The sequence below is a fragment of the Podarcis liolepis genome, assembly GCF_965112155.1.
Source record: "Podarcis liolepis genome assembly, chromosome: 14".
Classification (NCBI taxonomy): Eukaryota; Metazoa; Chordata; class Lepidosauria; order Squamata; family Lacertidae; genus Podarcis; species Podarcis liolepis.
In genome coordinates, this window is record NC_139569.1 from 29425900 (window position 1) to 29448570 (window position 22671).

The 22671-nt window shown below is 47.6% G+C and overlaps 1 protein-coding gene across 3 annotated transcripts in view; it reads left to right on the forward strand.

The window, feature by feature from the left end:
* Positions 1–10564: 10564 nt before the first annotated feature.
* The window catches only part of IGDCC4 (immunoglobulin superfamily DCC subclass member 4), a 77923-nt gene continuing 65816 nt past the window's right edge, over positions 10565–22671 (forward strand). The window contains exon 1 of one of the 3 annotated variants that reach the window (XM_083474994.1): positions 10565–11031. In XM_083474994.1, the coding sequence (XP_083331120.1) occupies positions 10974–11031 (58 nt within the window). In that variant the 5' untranslated portion in view covers positions 10565–10973. The remainder of the gene's footprint in view (positions 11032–22671) is intronic. The other 2 variants (XM_083474995.1, XM_083474996.1) reach the window with 2 other exon arrangements.

Consider the following 22671-nt stretch of genomic DNA (forward strand, 5'->3'; position numbering starts at 1 on the left):
CACCAAACATGTGGCTGATTTGTGGGGAAGGAATGGCTAGTTAGCAATGCCACACAACTGTCTCCTGTGAGCTTTCTGTGTCTGGTGGGGTTTGCATGAACTCCCCCCTCTTCCCTGAGATGATAAAACTCTGAACGAAGGCACTCCAGCTGCAGAAAGCAAAGTTTTATAGGGATATTTTGGAGACAGACACAGACGTTAGTTTCTTGGCAGGGTCCTGGGAGTTTAGTGGAGAAATTTGTGGGCCTATTCTGCAACTGAATTTTTCACATAGGGGAATCCAGTGCTTGGAAAGTTGATTTTAAAAGAAAATTGCTCTGCTGAAGTTGCTCTCCTTAAGTATGAAATATATACACAAGAAGGCTAGAAAGAAATCAACACACACATTGTGATATGAACAATTGTTTTATTTATTTCCCCCAACAATTATGATATTTAAGCTTAGACAGCATCAACATTTTTCAGATAGGTAAAAATGGTAAATGCAATGGCCACAGTCAAGCACAGAGCTAAGTGCAATTATAAAAATTATATTAAAAATATAGAATTAAAATGAGAATGGAATTGAATTGAATTTGCTTTCATTTATTCCAGAAACTGTGGGAACTGTCAGCAGACTTTGCATCTTGGGTAAACTACATTGGGACAATCACTTACAGTTTCTGGAGTTCAAAGGCTTTATTCATGCAGGAACTATTTACAGGGTGAGTGGAGATGAGTAAAAGTAGCAGACATAGCGGCTGGAGAGAGCAACAGACAAAATGGCTCCGCTTTTAAGGGTGGTGTTAACTCAGATTGCTATACGAAGTGCAGCTAGATTGCTATACAAAGAGCATCCTTGTGTGGTTCCCGAGCTGGTGCCTCCTACCACTCCAACCAGTCCCTGACAGCATGTGTGGAAAACAGGGCTGGTCTTGCCATGCCCCAGATTGAAGTGATCTGCTTCAACTGGCACCAGGTGTGCATGAAGATAGATGCAGACGGGAATGGATGTCTGTTCCATGCAGCAAGCCTTTGAAAGCATTGACTTTCATGGGAGAGGGGTACCTTTGGACAGCCAAATGTGCCATCACTCTCCAAAAACCACAAAGCTTTTCTTTGGAGAGAACCTATTTCTCCATCAGTTGATTGAAGCCCTTGTATACTAGAAGAAACACATTTCACAAATATGATAACCTTTGCCGAATATAACTACAGGCATTAGAAACATCAAGCGTGTAAGTTGATGTAAGATAAAACTATGTTGTTGAGTTTTGGGGGTCCCCCCCCCCGCTTTGATTTCAAGAGACGTTGGCATTTAATTAGTCTGAGACAGACCTTCAATCGCTCAGTTTGGATAAGCCCTCTGATCACTGCAATTTTAAATGAATGCAGCCACAGATTAATTAATTAGAAGGAACAGTGAGCTGAGTAGTGCATGTCTGATGCCACGGTGGAGAGTTAGCATCACAAGAGAAAAGGATTGTTCAGAAGCTTTCAGATCTGCTTTGATGGCAGCAATCGGATTGGGGAATCAGGTGAGAAAGTGGGGAAGTGAGCAGACAAGGTGTGTTGGCCTCAGGTTCAAGAATGGCCCTGGAGGTCAGGTGCTTATTGGGACTGGTAGGGCACAAGGTAGGGAGCCCAACAGTAGGTGGCACCAGAGTCAATGACAGCCAGAGCCCACTCAGTCTAGTTTTGTCCCCATCTCTTGCCAGGGAGGAGGAGGAGGAAGTTGACAGGCAGTTCTATCCTCTGGACTGGTTCAAAGTAAGGTGGCAGGCAAGTGGGGACTGGCTGGGGCAGACAGAAGAGAGTGGGGCAGTAATACATTTGTCCTAAGGGAACAGCCTCCACTCCCAGAGTTGAAGCAGAAACTCTGTTCTATTTACTTTTGAAGGGGAGGGAAAGGTCATCACCCTCACAAAGGGGACTGTGAGTTGCTCAGAGGTTTTGCAGACACAGGAACACTATTGCATCAGCAAGCACCAGGAACAAGTAGTCTGCCTTGGGGGGCTATAGATCTGCAAGACTCTCTGTGTCCAGCACCTGACATGGAGGTTGGAGCCGGATTCAAAATTGTAGCCGGGGCTGAGCCAAGGAGTTCTGTAGCGAGTGATTCAAGTGGTTAGAAAGGGTCTGTCAACCAGCAAAGGTCCAGAGGAGGCTGAGAGACTGAATACACCTGCAGTTAAGAGGTGTGCGAATATGTCGATTTTAGGTTCTCTTGGTGTCTCATTTTCCTAATCTAAAATTCAGTCCTTTTGCATTTTTTAAAATAAAAAAAGTCTTCATGGAAATCTATCAGCATCTTAGCGCAAATATATTCTAATATACACATTTTGTATACAATTTTGCCTAATATACACTATTTTTGCAAGGCATTTCCCCCTAATACAATGCATTTTTGTATGTTATTTTCAGAGATATATGCATTGTTATGCTATGTGCATTTTTGTAGCAGAGCATCTGCTTTGCATGCAGAAGGTTCAACCTCTGGCATCTCCAGGTAGGACTGGGAGAAATCCCCTCCATCTAAAATCCTGGTGAGCCCCTGCCAGTCAGTGTAGACTGTACTGAGCTAGATAGACCAGGTGGTCTGCCAGCATCGAATGTTCTGGTAAACAGATGGGGCAGGTTTTAATATTCAAAAGCCTACCAAATCTGTTGGATCAGCAGTAACAGTGAGACGAAAGAGGGAGACGAGCATACTGTTTAAATCTTCATAAAACTATCAATCATCTCCTGCCTTGCTTTTCTGGATTCTTATTCCAGTCTATAGAAGAAAACAAATGGGCTCGCAGGACTTTGGTCATGTTTTGTCTCCATGCCCCATCTTCACTGTTTCCTACACCATACATTTAAAGCACATGACTTCCCCCAAAGAATACTGGAAACAGTCTATCCCTCACAAAACTACAGTTCCCAGCACTTTTAGGAAACTATAACTCCCGGGATTTTTTTGGGGGGGAAACATGTGTTTTAAATGTGTTTTAACTGTAAGGTGTGGATGGTGAAATAAATTTCACAAACCCGCTTACCATCACTCCCTGATTCCTTTAATCCTTTTCTTCTCTCTCTCTCCCCCCCTCTCCTATTTTACTCTTTTTAAAAAATGTAAAGTTGTCTTCAGTTGGGAAAAGTTAAGGGGGAGTGCACAACAGACCAATTAGCAGCGATGATCTCGTTAGCAATTCTCCTCCATCACTTCCCAGGGCAAGGCAGCTGTAAGACAATAGCTTTGTTTATGACAAATTTAATTGGACAGTTCAAAGGGAAGCTGATGAGCTTCTCGTAATTGCTTGGATGCCATGGGAACTTGGAGGGTGAGAAGGGTTTTTTGTGTGTCTGTGTGTTGAAAGCCACATGAAATGTTGTTTGAAAAGCTCTGAAATTATTTAATGGTGCTGTTCTGTTGCACTCTGGCGGTATTTACTGGTTGGAACCAAATGACTGAGTGCAGCAAGGGACACTCTTTGTGGTAAGGGAATAGAAGGGCAGTATGGTATTTCACTAAATCAGGCTCATGAGCAGAATGACTTCCACATCTGCAGTGGGACTTCTGCCCCATCTCCTTCCAATGCATCTCCCCCTAATTTGCTCCAGAGTTGGGGGGAAACCCAGAACAGATTTAGAGGCGGGGGGAAAGGGGGGGGGGAAATAGTCCTGTTGCACAAGCCCCATTGCACAAGTCCTTCAGCTCGGTACCTAGTGCTACTTATCACTATCTTTAATACCGACCCATCTCTTTTTGCCCTGCCAACAATGTGAGAACACCTGCTAAGTCTGAGCTCCAGCTCAGACACCATTTTAAGCTAGACTTAAGTTAAGTTTTTGTAACCGATTTACCATATTAAGCCTGCCTGAACAAAGCTGCTGTATCTGTTGCTCTTCAACAAGTATTCTGAGTGAGTATACAGTGGTACCTTGGTTTTTGAACGTTTCTTTTCTCGAACATTTTGGTTTTCAGATGCCGTGAACCTGGAACTAAATGCTTTGGTCTTCAAACTTGCCTCAGAAGTCAAACATGCCATGCGGCTTCCATACTGAGTTTTCTGTATTGAGCAGGGGTCAGCAAACTAAGGTCCACAGGCCAGATCAGACCCAATTGCCTTCAGGATCCAGCCCGCAGACTGTCCGTGGATCAGTGTGGGGATTCTGTTCATTCGGGCTGTGCCATTTCCCCTCCTGCGCCATTCCATTCCCCCCCCACACACACCGTGGCAGCAACCTCCTCCCTCCCTCCACTGGTGGAGGAAGAGGGGGGCAGGGGGAGCGCACCGCCCCCAGCACCACAATCCCGGTGGGGTGCCACGCCCCTGGGATGCGCACCAGCCATGCCCACGTCTGCTCTCTGGCCTCGGTGCTGGAGCTTGAAGCTCCTCTACTGCCTCCTTCCTCCTGACTTCTCCCTGCCCTGCCTAGAGGAGGAAGGGGGCTGGGCTGAGCTGGCTGAGCGCCATTTTAAGCAGCCCCTCTCAGGAACCAGTCCTTTCGTGCTGCTCATCTTCCCTCCGCCGCTGCCACCCTGGTGTTCCTGTGGGCCAGAGAGCAGAGCGGACCAGCTTGCTCTGCTTACCCACGAGAAGCAGCAGCAACAATGGCGGTGGTGATGGCGGTGGCGGCTGCCTCAGGGAAGGTAAGCAAAGTGGCTGGGGTTGGGGCTGGGGGGTGGGGAGGAGGACTACTTGCCCCCCCGCCTCTTCTTCCAGCTCCCTCCCCCCCGGTGGCGCTTTTTCGGCCCACCACAAGGTCTGAAGGACAGTGGACCAGCCCATGGCTAAAATATTTTGCTGACCCTTGGTATTGAGGCTTCCCTACAGAGTTTTCAGTTTTCAAACATTTCAGAACTCGAACGGATTACGTTTGAAAGCCGAGGTACCACTGTACGTTATTTTTACCTTTTACAAGACTGTTTGTGGGATTATGGTTTTAAGGGGGAGAAAAGGGAGAGATACCAGGGGCCTTAAAGCACCCTGGAATATTTCAACAAAAAGGCTAACACTAGCCTATCTAAGCTTCCCTTTAAGCTGCAAAGGGATGAAACTCTGCTGGACTCACAAACGTGAGGAAGGAAGGATAATATCTTAATAAATATATCTTCTCCTAGCATCTATTCAGGGACGCGGGTGGCGCTGTAGGTTAAACCACAGAGCCCAGGACTTGCCGATCAGAAGGTTGGCAGTTCGAATCCCCGTGACGGGGTGAGCTCCCGATGCTCGGTCCCTGCTCCTGCCAACCTAGCAGTTCGAAAGCACGTCAAAGTGCAAGTAGATAAATAGGTACCGCTCTGGTGGGAAGGTAAACGGCGTTTCCGTGCACTGCTCTGGTTCGCCAGAAGCGGCTTAGTCATGCTGGCCACATGACCCGGAAGCTGTATGCTGGCTCCCTCGGCCAATAACGCCAGATGAGCGCCACAACCCCAGAGTCGGCCATGACTGGACCTAATGGTCAGGGGTCCCTTTACTAGCATCTATTCACATCTCACATCTGGACCTTGTGCCTGAGATTCCCAACTGCTGGTTCCATCACTTCGCCACACTGAATATGATGAAAAACCCCACCTATCTATTTCTCAGCTTCCCGCGCAGGAAAGGACAACTGTGTTTTTTTAAAGCTTGGGGTGGGGGGAGCGGGGAAGAAACCCAGAAGTGAGATAAGAACACCGCTTTTGACTGAAGAGCAGCGATTCACATGGAATGCCTCCAGCAGCGAGGTTTCAAAACAAAATGCTCCTGTGTGTGTGTGTGAGGGAGCTGGTGGCAATAGGAACCAGGCATGCAAAATAAGGGAAAGTCCTGTTTTTGAAGCCCCAGCGGCTTGGGATGTGTTTATTTGCTCTCGTCACTGTAGGACTCTTCGCCGCCGTAAAAAGAAAGAGCTCCTCGTGTCTGGACTTCTCAACGTTGCTGCTGTTTTCAAAAGCAGAACCCCAACCACTTAACACTGCCTGTCCTTGCCGTGCCTTAATTTGAACTCTCATTTTTCTCTAATGCCAAGGTCTCAGCCTTGACATATTAGAAATCATGAGGCAGTCTCTGAGCTGGCACAGATATTCTGCTAACCTGTTATTCAGCAGCACTGTGAGCTGGTCTTACCACGAGGCAGAGTGAGATGCTTGCTTCCAGGGGCTGATTTTGTGTATATTGTGATAGGGAATGGGTAGGCAAACTAAGGCCCGGGGGCCGAATACGGCCCAATCACCTTCTAAATCCGGCCCGCGGATGGTCCAGGAATCAGTGTGTTTTTACATGAGTAGAATGTGTCCTTTTATTTAAAATGCATCTCTGGGTAATAGTAATGATGATGATGATGATGATACCTTTATTGTTAATGTACAACATGTGTACAATGAAATTAACAATTAATTACAATGAAATTATTTGTGGGGCATAGGAATTCGTTCATTCTGCCCCCCCCAATATAGTCCGGCCCCCCACAAGGTCTGAGGGACAGTGGACCCTGCCCCCTGATGAAAAAGTTTGCTCACCCCTGTGATAGGGCACCCAACGGTTAGCTATTTAACCTGAGTATTATAGTTGTATTTTATTTTATTATTTTATTTTGTATTTTATTTTTTTTACTCCCCAAGAAAGAGGTGCTTGTGGGGCTTTCTGACTCTGGTGCCAAAATAACACGAATAGCTGTGGGTGCTGTGCATCTTCACTGGGGGTGGCAGAAAGGGGCAAGCAAAATTGTTGGGGAGGGAGAGGGGTAAAAGCACTTTCCCTAAGAGAAAAGGTTACAACATTTCAGGGAAGGGCCATACATGACACAGTACCTGCTTGGCTCTTGGTATGGCTGTCTGAACCCCTATACAGCTGCTGCCAGTCAGAGTAGACAGTACAGAGTTAGATGGATAGGAGAAAAAACTCTGCTGTAGCCCTAGAACCCAGAATCACGAGGCAGAATTGTGGGCAGGCAAAAGGAAAGACATTTAAAATTGTATACTCCATGGGAGCAGAGAGCACCAGGCATTCAAGGGCATTCCAGGCCACTCAAGGGTGGCTCAGCTCTATGGCAGAGATTTTGCTGTGCATGGAGAAGGTCCCAGGTTAAATCTCCAGAGACTTCTGGAGAGACCTCTGCCTGAAACCCTGGAGGGCTGCTGCCAGTCAGCGCAGACAATACTGAGTTAAATAGGGCAATGGTCAGACTCAGCATAAGGCAGCTTCCTATGTAGTGTATTCTTTGTTTGCTTTGGGGAAGCTGAGGGCAGTGGCATAGGCAAGCAGGGACGAATCGCCACCCCTTGTTTAATCTACTTCACCGCTATTTGCCAATCCTTTGCATGCCAAATAAGTGAGCTTTTCGCAAAGAGAAACCTACCCAATAAGCAAAGCAGAAGAAGGGGAGGTTGCATTATTTACATGCACGGCTAAAGGTTAAAACTGCCCCTTTTGTTTTTCAGAACTACCAGAAAATCAAAACGCCGCAAAGTAGTGAGCAAGCTTTTGAGTCTGGCAGAACTCTTCATCATCAGGCTGGATGTTAAGCAAAGTGTGTGTGTGTGTGTGTGTGAGAGAGAGAGAGAGAGAGAGAGAGAGGAGGAGGAGGAGGAGGAGGAGGAGGAGGAGGAGGAGGAGGAGGAGGAGGAGGAGGAGGAGGAGACGACAGAGGGTGGGCTTGGTATTGAAACCATGTCTTCACTGTTCAAAATTTCATTTTGTACTCCAGCTGCAGAAGGGGGTTGTCATAAAAAAATCAGAATTCTCCACCACCACCACTGGCCCAAAGTGCAAACCACCCTGCATATCATAGCTGCTTTCTATCAAGTCAGACCATTGGTACACCTACCCCAGTATTGTTGACACTGACTGGCAGCAGCTCTGCAGGAGCTCCCCTGTAGCAGGCGTTTTCGCAACCCTACTTGGAGATTCTGGGGATCGAGATTGGAACTTTCTGCACGCAAAGCAGATGCTCTACCACTGAACCTTCCCTTTAAGAGCCAGGCGCATAGGAATCACAGAAGCATAGAATCATAGAGTTGGAAGACCCGCTGCAATGCAGGAATCTTTTGCCCAGTGTGGGGCTTGGACCCATGGCCTTGAGATTAAGCATCTCATGCTCCACTGACAGAGCTATCCATCAGGAGTCCTACACAGGAAGCTGTGTCAGACCATGAGTCCATCTAGATCAGTATTGCCAACACTGACTGGCAGTAACTACCTTAGCTTTGGCCATTCCTTTAAACATAACACTCCATTCCTCATGGTTCTTCATAAAGGACAGATTTAAATAGGGGTCTAGGAAGCTGCCTTATCCTGGTCAGACTGTTGGCCCATCTAGCTCAGTATTGTTGACACTGACTGGGAGCCTGCTCTCTGGGGTTTCAGACGGGATCTGCACCCCCACCCCACCTAGAGAATCTGGGGACTGGACCTGGGGCCTTCAGATGCTCTGTTGCTGAGTTAGGACCTTTTCTGGAACGGAATCTGTCTCTTGCCTTCTCCAGTTTTTGCTGCCACCCTTACCCTCTCACTCCCCCAAAGCCTCTTGTCCAAACAGACTTCTCTGCACAGCTTGCAGGGAGGCCAGACTGAGAGGGGGCTGAGCGGTGGCGGCAGAGGGAGGAGGAAGCCTCCATGCCTAAGAATAATGCATCCACCACCCATCCTCAGACGAGCAATGAGAGGTGGTTGTGCATGCAATAAATATTTATGAGAGCCAGCATAATGAAATGAACTTATTATACATAAGCTCCCGGAGGGCATGAGCATCTAAAGGGCTGCTTCCCCTCCCTTTTCGCTGTACAGAATTGCCCTGATATCTCTTGAGTTGTTGAGCAAATTGCGTATTTTGTTGTTCACTTACATTATGCCTATTAAATGCAGCCAGCTGCTGCTCTTTGGCACGGCTGATCCAGACAAGACTTGTGGCTGCTGCTTGGTGTGTGTGTGTGTGTGTGTGTGTGTGTGTGTTTGCTAGCAGACAGAGTCTTTGGTGATTTACTTCACACACTCACACTCACACCCGCACACCCCTGCCCATCGGACCCAGTTGGGTTGGTAGGGTAGCAAGCTGTCAGATCACACAGACATCTTCTTCATCCAAGAGAACTTTTCTGCTACATATTTCAGAAACGGCTAGTTGCACCTTCTTCACATGTGTATGTGTGCCCAATGGACCCAGTTGGGTTGGCAGAGTAACAAGCTTTCAGACCACACATGCATCTTCTTCACGCAATAACACTTCCCTACTATTTCAGACAGGACTGGTTCTACCTTTGTGTGTGTGTGTGTGTGTGTGTGTGTTTGCTTGCAGTTAGGGTCAGTGACGGTTCATTGTATCCTCACCCTTCCTCACCATAGGTCTAGTTGTGTTGGCAAGGTGGCAGGCTTTCAGATCACACAGGCATCTTCTTCACTCAGAACACTTGTCTGCACCCCCCCCCATTTTCCAATAGGCTGTTAAAACTTACCAAGTTACCAATTAGCAACCAATGGAGTCCTGCTGAGCTGTATAGATTCCACATTGAGTAGACATTTACACCAGGCACAGAACTATGCAGTTATCAGCTTCAAAACGCTTCTCTCCCTGACCTGGTGTGAATTTAAAGGTGCACTTCTTGTTAAGCCTGTGCCAATAGGCTTGGAAGCATGTGAGGAGGCTATGGCAGAATCAGAAGTCTGAGTGTCCAGCAGACTTCCTAGGGCCCTACACTCTTTTCATATACTTGTGATTCCTGCATTGCAGAGGGTTAGATAAGATGACCTTTAGGATCCATTCCAGCTCTGCAGTTATATGGTCCATATATCACTGTGCTATGTAAGAACATAAGAGCCCATCGGATCAGGCCAGTGGCCTATCCAGTCCAGCATGCTGTTCTCACAGTGGCCGAACACATGCTTGACTGGGAAACTGTCAAGCAGGACTCAAACCTAACAGCCCCCTCCCCTCCCGTGGCTTCCAGCAACTGGTATTCGGAATCATAGAGCTGTAGAGTTGGGAGGTACCCCGAGGGTCATCTAGTCCAACCCCCTGCAATGCAGAAATCTTTCACTCAGTGTGGAGCTCAAACCCACAACCCTGAGATTAAGAGTTGAAGCCTTGCTGCCTCTGACTGTGGGGGCAGACGACAGTCATCGCGGGTGGAAGCCACTGGTAGCTTCGTCCTCCATGGATTTGTTCAATCCTCTGTTAAAGACTACCAAGTTGATGACCATCCCTTGCCTCTTGCGGGAGCGAGTTCCAGAGGTTAACCACGCGCTGCGTAAAGTTCTTGTCCCTGTCGCGACTCTTCCAACATGCAGCTTATGTGTTCTAGTGCTCTGAGAGAGGGAGAAAAACTTTTTTCTCTCTCCTTTCTGAATGCCATGCATGGTTTTTATCTCTGGGTGCAAAAAGAAAGCAAGGAGGGGGCGAGGAGAGAGAGAGAGAGATTCATTCCTCCTCTCTCGCCCGGCCAGCAAAAGCAGGGGAAAAAGCAAGGCTCCCTTTTGCCTTCTCCGTCCGTTTTGCGCTGGCAGAGAGACCACCCCCTTCCCCTTCCCAGGAGAGAGAGAGAGAGAGAGAGAGAGAGAGAGAGAGAGAGAGAGAGAGAGAGAGAGAGAGAGAGACCCATCTGTCTGGGCTCAGCAGCCTAGAAGAGACAGCCAAGGGGGCGCGCGCGGCGAGGGGCAGTCCAGGGGGAGCGGCCGGCGGGAGGTGGCGCCCGGGGCGTCTCCCTCGGGCACCGAAAGGGGGACTCGGCTCGGGCCGGGCGCGCGTGGTTGCGCGTGTGTGCCTTGCAACTCCCAGAGTCACCTCTTCTCCTTTTTTTCTTTTCCCTTTTTTTGTATTCACACAAGATGGCGATGGAGGAGGGGAGGCAGCAGCGGCAGCAGCCCTTCGCTCGCGCGCGCGTCTAACCCTCGCGCGCCAGACCCAACAGGCGAGCCGCGGAGCAGACTCCGGCCGCCGGGGTTGCTGCCTCGCTCGCTCGCTCGCCCGCTCGCCGCCACCTCTTCCTCCCGGCGCCCCCTTTCGCACACCCGGAGCTCCGAAGGGCTTACATGGCGCTAGAGGGACTGTTTGGCCTCGCGATTCTTGCCTTGACCTTGACCGTGGAAGGTAAAGACCCAAACCCAGGAGAGGGGTCCGGGGAGGGGGGCTGAGGGCGCTTGGCGTGGCTGGGCGGGCGCTCTTTTTTCTTCGTGGGATGGGGATTTGTGGTTGTATTTCCTACCCCCCCCCAGCCTTGCTAGTCGGTCGGTGCAAAGAACCGGGCACGGTGGAGCGCAGAGCGGGAGCTGGGCAGGGCGCGCGGGACCCCTCGGCCTGGGGCCACGCTAAAAGAAACGCGCAAATAATGGGTTGTGTGTATACGTGGAGAGGTCAGGCTCGCCGCTCCGTGGTTCCATCGCAGCCTCCAATCTTCGCTGGCGCGTCCACAATGGGCAACGTGGTGGTGGTGGCCCTGGCGAGGGGGGAGGGTGCGCGCCGCGGGGCTCCGGCCGTCCCGTTGCTCGGCGGGGTGACAAGCGCAAACAGGTGTGTGCGCGTTTGTACGTGCAATCCGCGCGCAGAATCCTTGGGCGGCCTCGCCTTTTGCGACTGGTCGCCGGGCTGGCGTGGCCGGAGCTGCCCGCGCCCCACGCGGGGTGGGTTTGTTTGCTGGCTTACGAGGCGCCGTAGAAGCGGGACGCCCGCGGCGGGGAAATGCGCAAACGGACCTTTCTCTGGAGATCGGATGGTGCCCTCTTTGCGATGGCCTTGGTTTTTCGAAAATGCCCCCCACCCCCTCCAAAAACACACACACCCGTCCTGCATACTGGGGTGGGGGGGTGTTAAAGAAAGCCTTGCAAAAAATGCGAGGTGGAGAGGGGAGTTTCAGGTACTTCCATGGCGACGTTTCCAGCGTTCAATGAGATTTGCGCGGGGGATGGGGGATCAACAAACAAAGACCGCCATGCTCTCCAAGCGGGCTTTGGAACGGGGTCTTCCCGGCTGTCCAACAGATAAAGGATCTATTGGCAACGAGAGAAAATCACACCCACATTAGCCAGCTGTCTTGTTTGCAAGATGGCATTGGTGTTCACCGCCCGCCACCCTTTCCCATTCAGTCTTTGTCCAGGGTTATGATCGCGTTCGCCCTCCCCACGTCCCTCAAAAGTTGTTTTCCTAGGGAACTTCTCGCCCCTGCCTGGCAAAACTGTCTCGGGGGCTGCTGTGAGACATCTCACCAAAGATGAGTGAAGAGCCTTCCCAGGCGAGTAACTCTGAAGAACGGCTGCAATGAGCCTTAGGGAAAAGTCAGCAGGTTGGTGGTAGCCAGGCAGCTGCTTTCCTGATACTTTCAGAAAGGGCTGGGTATGCCCCCTGGCTAAAACCCGGCTGGTCAGTATGGACAGTGCTAAGCTAGATAGACCAATGGACTGTACCAGGCAAATTCCTGTGCTCCTGAGACACGGCAGGTGCAGGCAAGCTGGCTGGCAACTTAGCCCAAATCTTCCCCTGGTTTTCTACTAGACTTTCATAGAGGCAGAGATGCAACTACTGCAGCTGCTAGTTGAGTTAAGTTGGAAAGCAGAATAGAGCAGCTTTTTGTGCGATGGGTACCCTCCGTGATGTTTTCAGGCTGATGGGAGTTGCAGTCCCAAGATTTCTGGAGGGCACCTTCTGCGGAAGACAATTCCTAAAGTAGTGTAGACTTTCTGGCCAGGATGGAATGGGCAGAAGGTAGCCATGGCTGCTTCTGAAAACCTCAGGTGGCTGGCCAGTGGAGTGTCATTTGTGACACCTTTGTTCCAAAATCCATGCAGTATAGAGCACACGGCTGGGCTCATTGGCATGAGCGTCCTGGAAAGTATTTGCTTTGCCAACGGATGAAAAGGGAACACTCTTCCGTTCCTTTTTTCCTGCTCTCTCACTGGATTAGTTTTGAAACAGCTGTATTAAAAATCCAGAGAATGTAATAAAGTGTCACTTAATATTTGGTTGAACGATTCTTTCATACAATCATAGAATTGTAGAATGGGAAGGGAACCTGAGGGTCATCTAGTTCAACCCCCTGCAATGCAGGAATCTTGCTCATAGCTGTGAGCCATCCCTGGGCTTGAACCACCAGCCTTGTGGTTAACAGCCAGAGGCACTGACCCATCAAACTGTAAAGAGCAACTGATTCTTATTATTAAACAATTCCTGCAGCTGACATACAGTTCAGGTAGTGGCTCCCCCCCCCCCAATAAGCTATCTCTGTGCTGTGAAAAACCCCCACTACAGTATGTTTGTTAATTTCTACCATGCCAGACTGCTGCTCAAAGGAGCAGGAGTGGTGCAAGAAGTTTGCAACCTTAATTTCATGTGAAAACAGCTGTCTGGCAAACTGCTTTCTGAAGCACTTTCCCCCTCTTTTGAAAGGGCTTGAGGCTTGGGCCAAGCAGGGAGGGGAGGGACTGGGTGAGGTGCAAAGAGAGGTGGATTCGGTCAGGTGCAAAGGGGGCAGGGTTTGGTGAGCTGTGGGGGAAATGGGGTTGGGAAAGGGACTAGCGAGTGGAGCAAGCAGGGGTGGCAGCCCCTACTGTATAGGCTCAGGGGCTTACGTCTAGGCATGCTAGGAAGCCCCTACCCCTTTGGACAGTGTTGGAAATGGAGTCAGGGAACCCCCGGGAAGAAGAGACTAGGGAGTGGAGAACAGTGTGTTCTTTAGAGGCTGCTGGATCAGGCCAATGGCCCATCTAGTCCAGCATCCTGTTCTCACAGTGGCCAGCCAGACGCCTTTGGGAAACCCACAAGCAAGACCCAAGCACAAGAGCTCCTGAGGTTTCCAGCAGCTGATATTCAGGAACAATGCCAGAGCACAGCCTTTGCAGCTTGTAGCAATTAATAGCTCCATGAATTTGTCTTTTAAAGCCATCTACATTGCTGGCCATCACTGCCTCCTGTGAGAGCGAGTTCCGTAGGTTAACTATGTACTGCTTGAAGAAGTCCTTTCTTTCAGCTCTCATATCTGATGGGCTTGCCTTTAGAGTAATAAAGAGCAATTTTTCAAATGATTCTCAAACGAATGATGTTTAAATTATCAAATGAAATACCTCCTCTCCACTGTTAAAACTTTGCTGCAGTTGCATTTAGCGGGTGTGTGTGTGTGTGCGGACTTCAGAGAGGTGATTGCCAAATGTCTCTCTGAAGTACCTCACCCCTCTATTAAACAGCTCACCTGGACCACCTGCTATCTGCTTGCTTACCTGCCTGCCAACATACTGCTGGTGGTGTGGCCACCTATTAGCAGCCATGTGTACTGCAGCATGACAACAGCCTTACATTTTTATGTATATAGGAAGACGTGTGTCTATAGTAGAGGGGATTTCAGGGCAGAGATGAGTTGTACCTGCTGACATTCCCCCTTGCACACATATATGAACTGTTCCAGGAGCTCTTTGGCTTCTCTTTCTGCTGCCTCTGGATTATTAAAAAGTGTTAAATGTGGCCAAATGGGAGCCCTGCTTTCCAGATCAAACTGATTTGCAGCTCCCTCAAACTTTGCTCCTGCTGCTGTTTTGGTTAATGAAAAGTTCTGCTGTGGCTTTAGCTTAATGCAGGTCTGTAAATTGTTAACACGTTCTGTACATTATTCAGCTGGAGTTCCTTTAAAGAAATCTTTCTCTCGTTTTCCAAGGTGTGCAGTATAAGGCTTGCAAAACAGCAGGTTTTTTGCTTGATTTGACTAGCCTCCATTCTTCAAGTAGATAGGAAAGAACTTTCCCCACCGAGACAGGCAACCCATCAAACACAGCATCTCACTGCTGTACCCCCCCCCCAATTCCACTGGAGATGCACACAGTCTTTCCTTATCCAAATTTCTGTTTGTGTAGGGGTGTGCAAGTTTTTGGGTGCCACAGGAGTCTTCCTCAAGCAGGATGGAAAGAGGGGCAGTGGCTTGGGGGTGTGGAGAGCAAAGCCCAGCTGTAAAAGTTTCTAAGCCTCATAATTGTAGCCCATCAAACAGCCTGATTGTGCACATGCTTAATCAGAGGCATGCCCCAGTAATTTCAATGGGACTTTCCTTTCAATAGGACCGCAGTCATATTCCTTGCCCACCCCCTTCCCTAAACAAAATCTTGTCTTAGAGTTCTGCATCTCTGTGGCTTGGTTTGGTTGCAGTTTTTAAGGCTTGCGCACATCTCAATAAAAGAGGCGAAGGAGAAATTTTGGCAGATGTCACTTGTCATGCAATTCTTTTCTCTGTTGCACAAGAGGTCGTTAACGCAGAAGCCCATAATCTCCTTTGTGTCAGGATTATTCAGATAAAAATCAGGCAAGCCACGTTATGTGCTGAAAACGTAAAACCTTTAAGAAGTGGATGGGAAAAGGCAGCTGAGGAAATATGGCTTTCGTTGTTTTCTAAAAATGCTTTCGGGGGATGGCTTTTCACAACTTGTGTCTGGATAAATATGGTGATACCAGAAATGCATTTATAAAAATTATAATGACTTGCTAATAATCGGAAAAATAGCACAGAGCTATACATCATATTGCATTACAGTTTCAAGCATCTTTCTTTCTTTCTTTCTTTCTTTCTTTCTTTCTTTCTTTCTTTCTTTCATGTCTTTCACTTTCTTTGCCCACTGAACGTTTTCAATTAAATATAAATATATTTTAAAAAACTTTTCCAGGGGGAAGTGATCACTCGGAAGAAACACTATAAAAAATCATGTAGCCCTTCCCCTCCCCTAAAAGTTGCCAGCGTGTTCCCCAGGCACACAGAAATTAAGCAGGGTCTTTTTCCACCCCAATACTCTCCCCTCTGTACAAGGGAGGAAACCCTACTAAATTTTGCTGTGCCTCTCTTAAAAGCACAGGACTAGACTCAGTGAAAAACCTGGCAACCCCCCATTCTCTTTTGTCATTCTTTTGTCATGTTTGCTCTCCCTAAGAGGGTCCCTCTCCAACCCCCTTGAAAGCCTGAACCATATTGCTGGAACAGACTCTGGGTGTGTATTGCAAACTTATAGTATTCACCTTTTCTCTGCTCAGTGCAGACTGTTCTGACTATAGCAAGGTCTCTTCTGTTGTGGATTTTCCCTGAAGAACTTGCAGAAGCACTTTAGAAAAAGAAAAGAGAGCGACATGCCCCGTTGGTTTCTGTTATGGCAGGGCGCGTTGCTTGCTTTGTGGTGGGGCACCCGAAAGGGACAGAACCAGCTCTGGGAACGGAGAGGTGAAAGAAAGAAGCTTTTTCCCACTAGCTCGACAATCGGATTATATAATCCTCAATTTAGGCAGTTTGTATCAGGTTCCTTTTGTGAATTTCCTCCCTTGACTTTAAGGCTTTTTTTGTTCCCGGCGGATGCTTTTTCTCCCTTTCTCTTCACTCCCCCCCACCCCTCCCCACACCAGAAGCTGTTGGCGTCTGAATAGACTTAGGACCCTTTCCCTGAGAATTTGGGTCTCCCATTGTCTTGGCAGTCACATGCCTCTTGCTCGTTTTCCCCCCGAATGGTCACCTGCATGCAGATTTCATTCAGCTCCTTGCACAATATCATTTTGCAAAGGCACACAGGCCTGCTTAAAATGCGGTTGGCTTTTTCGGGACCAAGTTTCTATAGAGAGATGGGCTGGCAGGGAAGGGGAAGTTTGGGGTTGGTGGCTTTCAGTGCCGGCTGGGAATCAAATTGGCTTGAGGGGGCAGTGGATGAAAATACTCTTTTTAAATTGTAAAAATTATTATTATTATTATTATTATTATTATTATTATTATTATTATTATTATTAGTTTGTTGTTGTTGTTGTTGTTGTTGTTGTTGTTGTTGTTGTTGTTGTTGTTGTTGTTGTTGTTGTTATTGTTATCCCCAGCCACTCTGGGCAGCTTCCAACAAATTATAAAGCCACAGCAAAACATTTTGGATGCTGTTTGTTCAGAAGAAGACAAAACGTGGGACTTCACATTCTCAGAATTAATTCATTGAATTTGCTGCCCCCCGGGGTAGGCTGATAGATTAGCCTTTCCTAACCCATTGTACTCTTGACATTTTAGACTACAACTCCCATGGCTGGGCCTGATAGGAGTTGTAGTCCAAAACATCTCAAAGGCAGCGGGTTAGAAAAAGGTACATCAATTTTGGCTTGATGGATTCTTGAAGGCAAGATCAATATGCTTTGCTTGGTAAGTAGAGACTCCATGCTCAGAGGCAATGTACCTTGGGATACCAGTTGCTGCAGGTGATGCACCTGTGCACAGAGGAACATCCCAGGTTGCCTTACACCAAGTCAGACCTATTGGTCCAGCTAGATCAGTGTTGTCGACACTGACTGGCAGCAGCTCTCCAGGGTTTCAGAGCAGGAGCTCCTCCCAGCCCTTCCTGGTGCCCTCAGTGGCCAGTGTGGTGCCTATTGAGGCAGCTCCAGCCTGCTTACAGTCTCCTTCCCTGCTCTTGACGTTTCCCACAGCAGTGAGCCCAGCCGCCCTGGTTCATATAATTAAGCAAGTATTTAATTGCACAGTAATTTGTCTCTGGCCTGCATCCCAACGTTTTTCCTTACTCCATATTTGCATTACAGAGGGAGAACGCAGCAACTTAACGAGAGCATTGTTGTTTGGGTAGCGAGTTAATTTTGTGCTTTGGGAATAGAAAGAGGCTATTTGGAGAACTGAAATGCAACTTAGGCAAAAATGCCCAGGAGAGGAGGAGACCTAGGTTGCATTTCTGCCTAAGTATTCAGTGATAGACTTCCTTTGAATATGGAGGTTCTCCATGCACACACACAAAGTACCCAAATGGATTCCCCAACCCTATTTCCTTCTCCCTTTATTTAAAGGTTTATTTTTCTTCTATTACAACTATAGTGGTACCTCGGGTTACATATGCTTCAGGTTACATACACTTCAGGTTACAGACTCCGCTAACCCAGAAATAGTACCTCGGGTTAAGAACTTTGTTTCAGGATGAGAACAGATATCGTGCTCCGGCGGCGCGGCAGCAGCGGGAGGCCCCATTAGCTAAAGTGGTGCTTCAGGTTAAGAACAGTTTCAGGTTAAGAATGGACTTCCAGAACGAATTAAGTTCTTAACCCGAGGTACCACTGTATTCCAAATCTACGTTTTTGTCCCAACGGGGGCTCCTGAGTCAGTTTGAAAATAGAGATTTCTGTCCTGCCGATATGTATGTATATAAACAAATTTGCTAAACGCGCACCCCCTGCAAAAGAAGCCCTCTAAGTAGTTTACAAAAATATATATAATAAAACATTTACATTATCAATAAAACAAGTTAGAAACAGGTGTTTAAAAACGTCCAGAAGACGATAAAAAAATCAATAGCAGCAGAAAAAGAAATATATGTAACTTCTCTGTGTCTGTAGAGGCTTTCCTGAACACAAATGCTTTAAGCAGGTGATAGAAAGAGTGCCTCCCTGGTGTCAATAGGCGGGGAGTTCCAAAGTGTAGAGATGCTGCTGCAGTAAAAGATGGATTTATTACCAGTTTCGAAAAATTCCAAGTTGGTTTAATATGAAATAGTGCCTCACAAGTGCCCCTTGCACCAGATCTGCCTCTTAGCACCACCAGGTGTCCAACGCTGCTTGAAATCTTACAGAATCCTCATATAGAACTATCTAAACAGCACTATGCTTCCGGGAACTTGGCTGAAGGCACTCTGTCCAAATCACACCCAGCAGAAGGTGTGTTGGGATCTACTGGTAGAATTTTTGAATACAGTTCTTTTTCTCATTAATTGATGGAGAATGGTTAACCCTCACCCCCCCCCAAAAAAAATATGTCGGAGAAATTTTCAGCATAATACTAACCGGACGAGAATTATATGGAAAAGAAGACTGCCATACAAAGGATTGGACCACAAGGAACTGTGGGAGGGATTCCCGGTGGGGTAGCTGTGGTAGCAAAAATGGCAGTCTTGCAGCACCTTAAAGACTAACACGGCATTCTTATTGATACGCAACAGTGCTCAAAGCTTAGGCAAAAATAAGTGTAAACATGCCTGAGACAAGCGCTATGGCAGATGGCAGTAGTTCCACTTGTTTTGTGTACAGAAATATTGTCTGTTTGAAACGGAAATAAAAGTACATTATATTTTAGATGAACACATTGATAATGGCATAAGCCTCAGCCCACCAAAGCTTATATCTTTCTATATGCATAAAAATGTAAGGCTGTCATCACGCAGCCCACATTAGAGGATTCACAGTGCCTCGTGACAATCCTGGATTTGCATGAGGTCAGGTTGAGGGAGGGAGCAAAAGAGAAGGTAGTTTTTCATACCTTCCAACATTTCTCTGATGAAAATAGGGATGTCCAGTGCTATTTTTTTAGAAAAAGAGGTGCCAGAACTCAGCATGAACGCCTCCCTTGCTCTCTTATAATGGCAATGGTGCCCACCTGAGAGATTCTGGAACTGAGTTCTGGCAAGTTCTAGCTGAAAAAAAAAAGCCCTGGGGATGTCCTGTTCCATACCCTCCAACATTTCTCCGATGAAAATAGGGACATCATATAGATCAGTTCTAGTTGTTTTGTACTGTCCCCCCACCATCCCTGACCATTGGCCATGCTTGCTGGGACCACTGGGACCTGGAGTTCAGCAACATCTGCACAGCCACAGCTTACCAACCTGACTGTGACTTATCTAAGATCTTTCTCTCTCTCCTTTGCATAGTTGTATCATTTAAAAAACAAAACAAATTACTTTTTAAAGAAAACATCCCCCCAGGATTCTCCTGCAGACCTTGGACTTCTGCTACGTCTCCAGGGACCCCTATCCCTGCTCCTTCCCCAGATGATTTAAAGGCACATCACAACTGTGCAGTAAGTTTAGTAACAGTGCATGGAGCATACCGGGGGGGGGGGAATCTTTTCTGTGGCTTTTAGACACCTTTGGAAAGCAGGTGTGCCTGTGTGCAACTCTGTCCTATTTCTCCCACGCCTAGGGGATTTCCGCCTTCTAGCTGATCTTTAAATAGGCAGTCAATAAATAATTAAGTTAATTGGTGTGGCCAAACAGGCCATTAGCTGCCTTAGCAGATTGTTTATTTTTATTTATTTGCAAACCGGCTCTTGAGATTTCGTGTGCAGAGAGTAAAGGGCACGACTTGGGGGTGGCGAATGAGATGTGCCCTTATGACAAGCTGTGGGAGGCAGGGCGCCTGCTTGGCATGCAGAAGTCCCCAGGTTCAATCCCCAATATCTCCGGAAAGGCCCCTTTTCTGAAACCCCAGAGAGCCTCTGCCAGTCCTTGTGGACAATACCGAGCTAGATGGAAAAGGGTTCTCTCTCTGGTTCCAAGCAATGATTAGATGACGCTGGCACCAATTTGAAATTCACTTTGTTCCATTACTTTCATGGTGTTTCGGTTGAATTTAGATTCCTCAGCCAGATGGCTTTGTCTGTTGCCAAAGTGGCCTGGATGGCAAGTGAACCAAACACAGCCCACTAGCCAGGCATGGGAAGAACCACTGTGCCTCTTCTGAGGCTCCAACCCAGAGGCTTCAGAGTGAAGCTGATTGCTCAGAGATATAGTGGCACCTCAAGTTACAAAACTTTGGGTTACAAACTCCACTAACCTGGAAGTAGTACCTCGGGTTGAGAACTTTGCCCCAGGATGAGAATGGAAATTGCGCAGGAGGGCCCCATTAGCAAAAGCGCAACTCAGGTTAAGAACAGTTTCAGGTTAAGAACGGACCTCTGGAATGAATTAAGTTTGTAACCCGAGGTATCACTGTAGTGCTTGTAAAAGCAGTGGTGGTGGAGGGGAGAGTCTGGCTTTTTAAAAGAGCTCTCAAGCCTCTCCCAGGCAGAATTGTCACTCACGTTGCTACTTGTTTCTCAAATCGATTTATTATCCCTTTATTGGTGCCCATTTCTGTTTGCCTTCCGCAGTAAGAAGATCCTAATACGTTGGAGAAGGTGGTGCTTTAGATTTCCTAACTGGGGGTGGGGACCCTGAAGTCTACAGATCACTCCCTCCCACCATTTGCTGCAAGTTCCTTCATCTGGAGCAGGGTTTTCCAAACTTTGGTCTCCAGCTGTTTTTGGACAACAACTCCCATCATCCATAGCTAGCAGGACCAGTGGCCAGGAATGATGGGAATTGTAGTCCAAAAACAACTGGCAACTCAAGTTTGGAAAACACTGGTCTGGATGGTTTGAAAACATGGGCGCAGCCAAAATTTTGTTAGGGGGGCAGGAGTTTGTTGGGGGGGGCAGGACTTTGTGGGGGGGTGGCAGAGCTGACGTGATTGGTCAGTTAGTTAAGTATTTCTGTTCTTTTACTTGATCAGGGGGACAGCTGCCCCCTTTGGCTAAGCCCATGTTTAAAAAGGAGGCTAAAACCTTGAATTGCCAGATCAAACCCCAAGACCTGATTGTGTGGATAGTGTCATTATATGGTTTAGTCACTAGGTGGCAGTGGGCTCAGTTGTGTTTGGGTGGAGTCAGGACTTGCCTGTTTGGTTTCGTTAGGGAGGCACCATAAAGTTGTTGTCTAGGTTATTGTCTGTTGCTCTTCAACCTAGGATCCCCAGCTGTGGTTAAACTCCAACTCCCATCATCCCCAGCCAAGCTTAGTGCAATTGTCAAGGGAGATGGGAGTTGGAGTCCACCAACATCTGCAGGGCCAGAGGTTCCTCACCCCTGCCTTTGAGAGATGTAAATTTTGAAGCAAAACAAACCAACTTGTGTGCATTTTTACATTTCAGACACATGCAGTACTGTAGTGTGCCAGAAAACAGATCCAGTGGAGCTTGGTAGAGGCTTCAAATTTCACAGTATCATTTTTTTTATGGCGTTGGCAAAGCTGAACTAATAGGATATTTGGGAAAGAGCAGAGGATTGGTTGTGGGGGTTGTGGGTTTTTTTTGCATGAAGAATTTGCAAGAAAGAAAAAAGAAGATGTGATTTGGATTGTCCCGGTGATCCGAGCAAGACTTGTAATTCTCTCAGTTTTGGAAAACGAGAGTGCTTATAGACCAGCAACTAAGAAATAATCCGGAGCTAATAAACTGTAAGCTCAATTAATGGTAATCCCTTTCCAGCGGCAGTGACAGTCTGATGAGCACAGGGCATCCCCCAAATCTTGTTTGGATGGGGCAGGGACTAAGTAGTCACTAAAGCTACAGGAAGGGAAGCAGTTTGGATGTCTATTTCTTTATTAAAATGTATACCACTATTGATAAAAAAAATAGAGCATCTTACAACAATTGTACATCAAATCATACAATAATTTAAAATCAGAAATTGTTATGGAAAGATGTCTTTTTTACTTGACTGCATAAGCCTAATGGGGATATAAAAGTTTTTAGCAGGTGCTTAAAAGTTGGCATGGGAGACCTCTGCTGAATCTCTGTTGGCAGAATGTTCCACAAGTCTGGCCTGATGACACAACAGGCTCAGTTTCTTGTTGTTGTCAACTCTTGTCCACTTCAAGGATGACCCATGACACTCCTGCAGATGATGTCAGTGACTGAGCTGGGGTAAGAGGGTCAAAGAAGATCAAAAGCATCCATTCTTAAGGAAATCAGCCCTGAGTGCTCACTGGAAGGACAGATCATGAAGCTGAGGCTCCAATACTTTGGCCACCTCATGAGAAGAGAAGACTCCCTGGAAAAGACCCTGATGTTGGGAAAGATGGAGGGCACAAGGAGAAGGGGACAACAGAGGACGAGATGGTTGGACAGTGTTCTCGAAGCTACCAGCATGAATTTGACCAAACTGCGGGAGACAGCGGAAGACAGAAGTGCCTGGTGTGTTCTGGTCCATGGGGT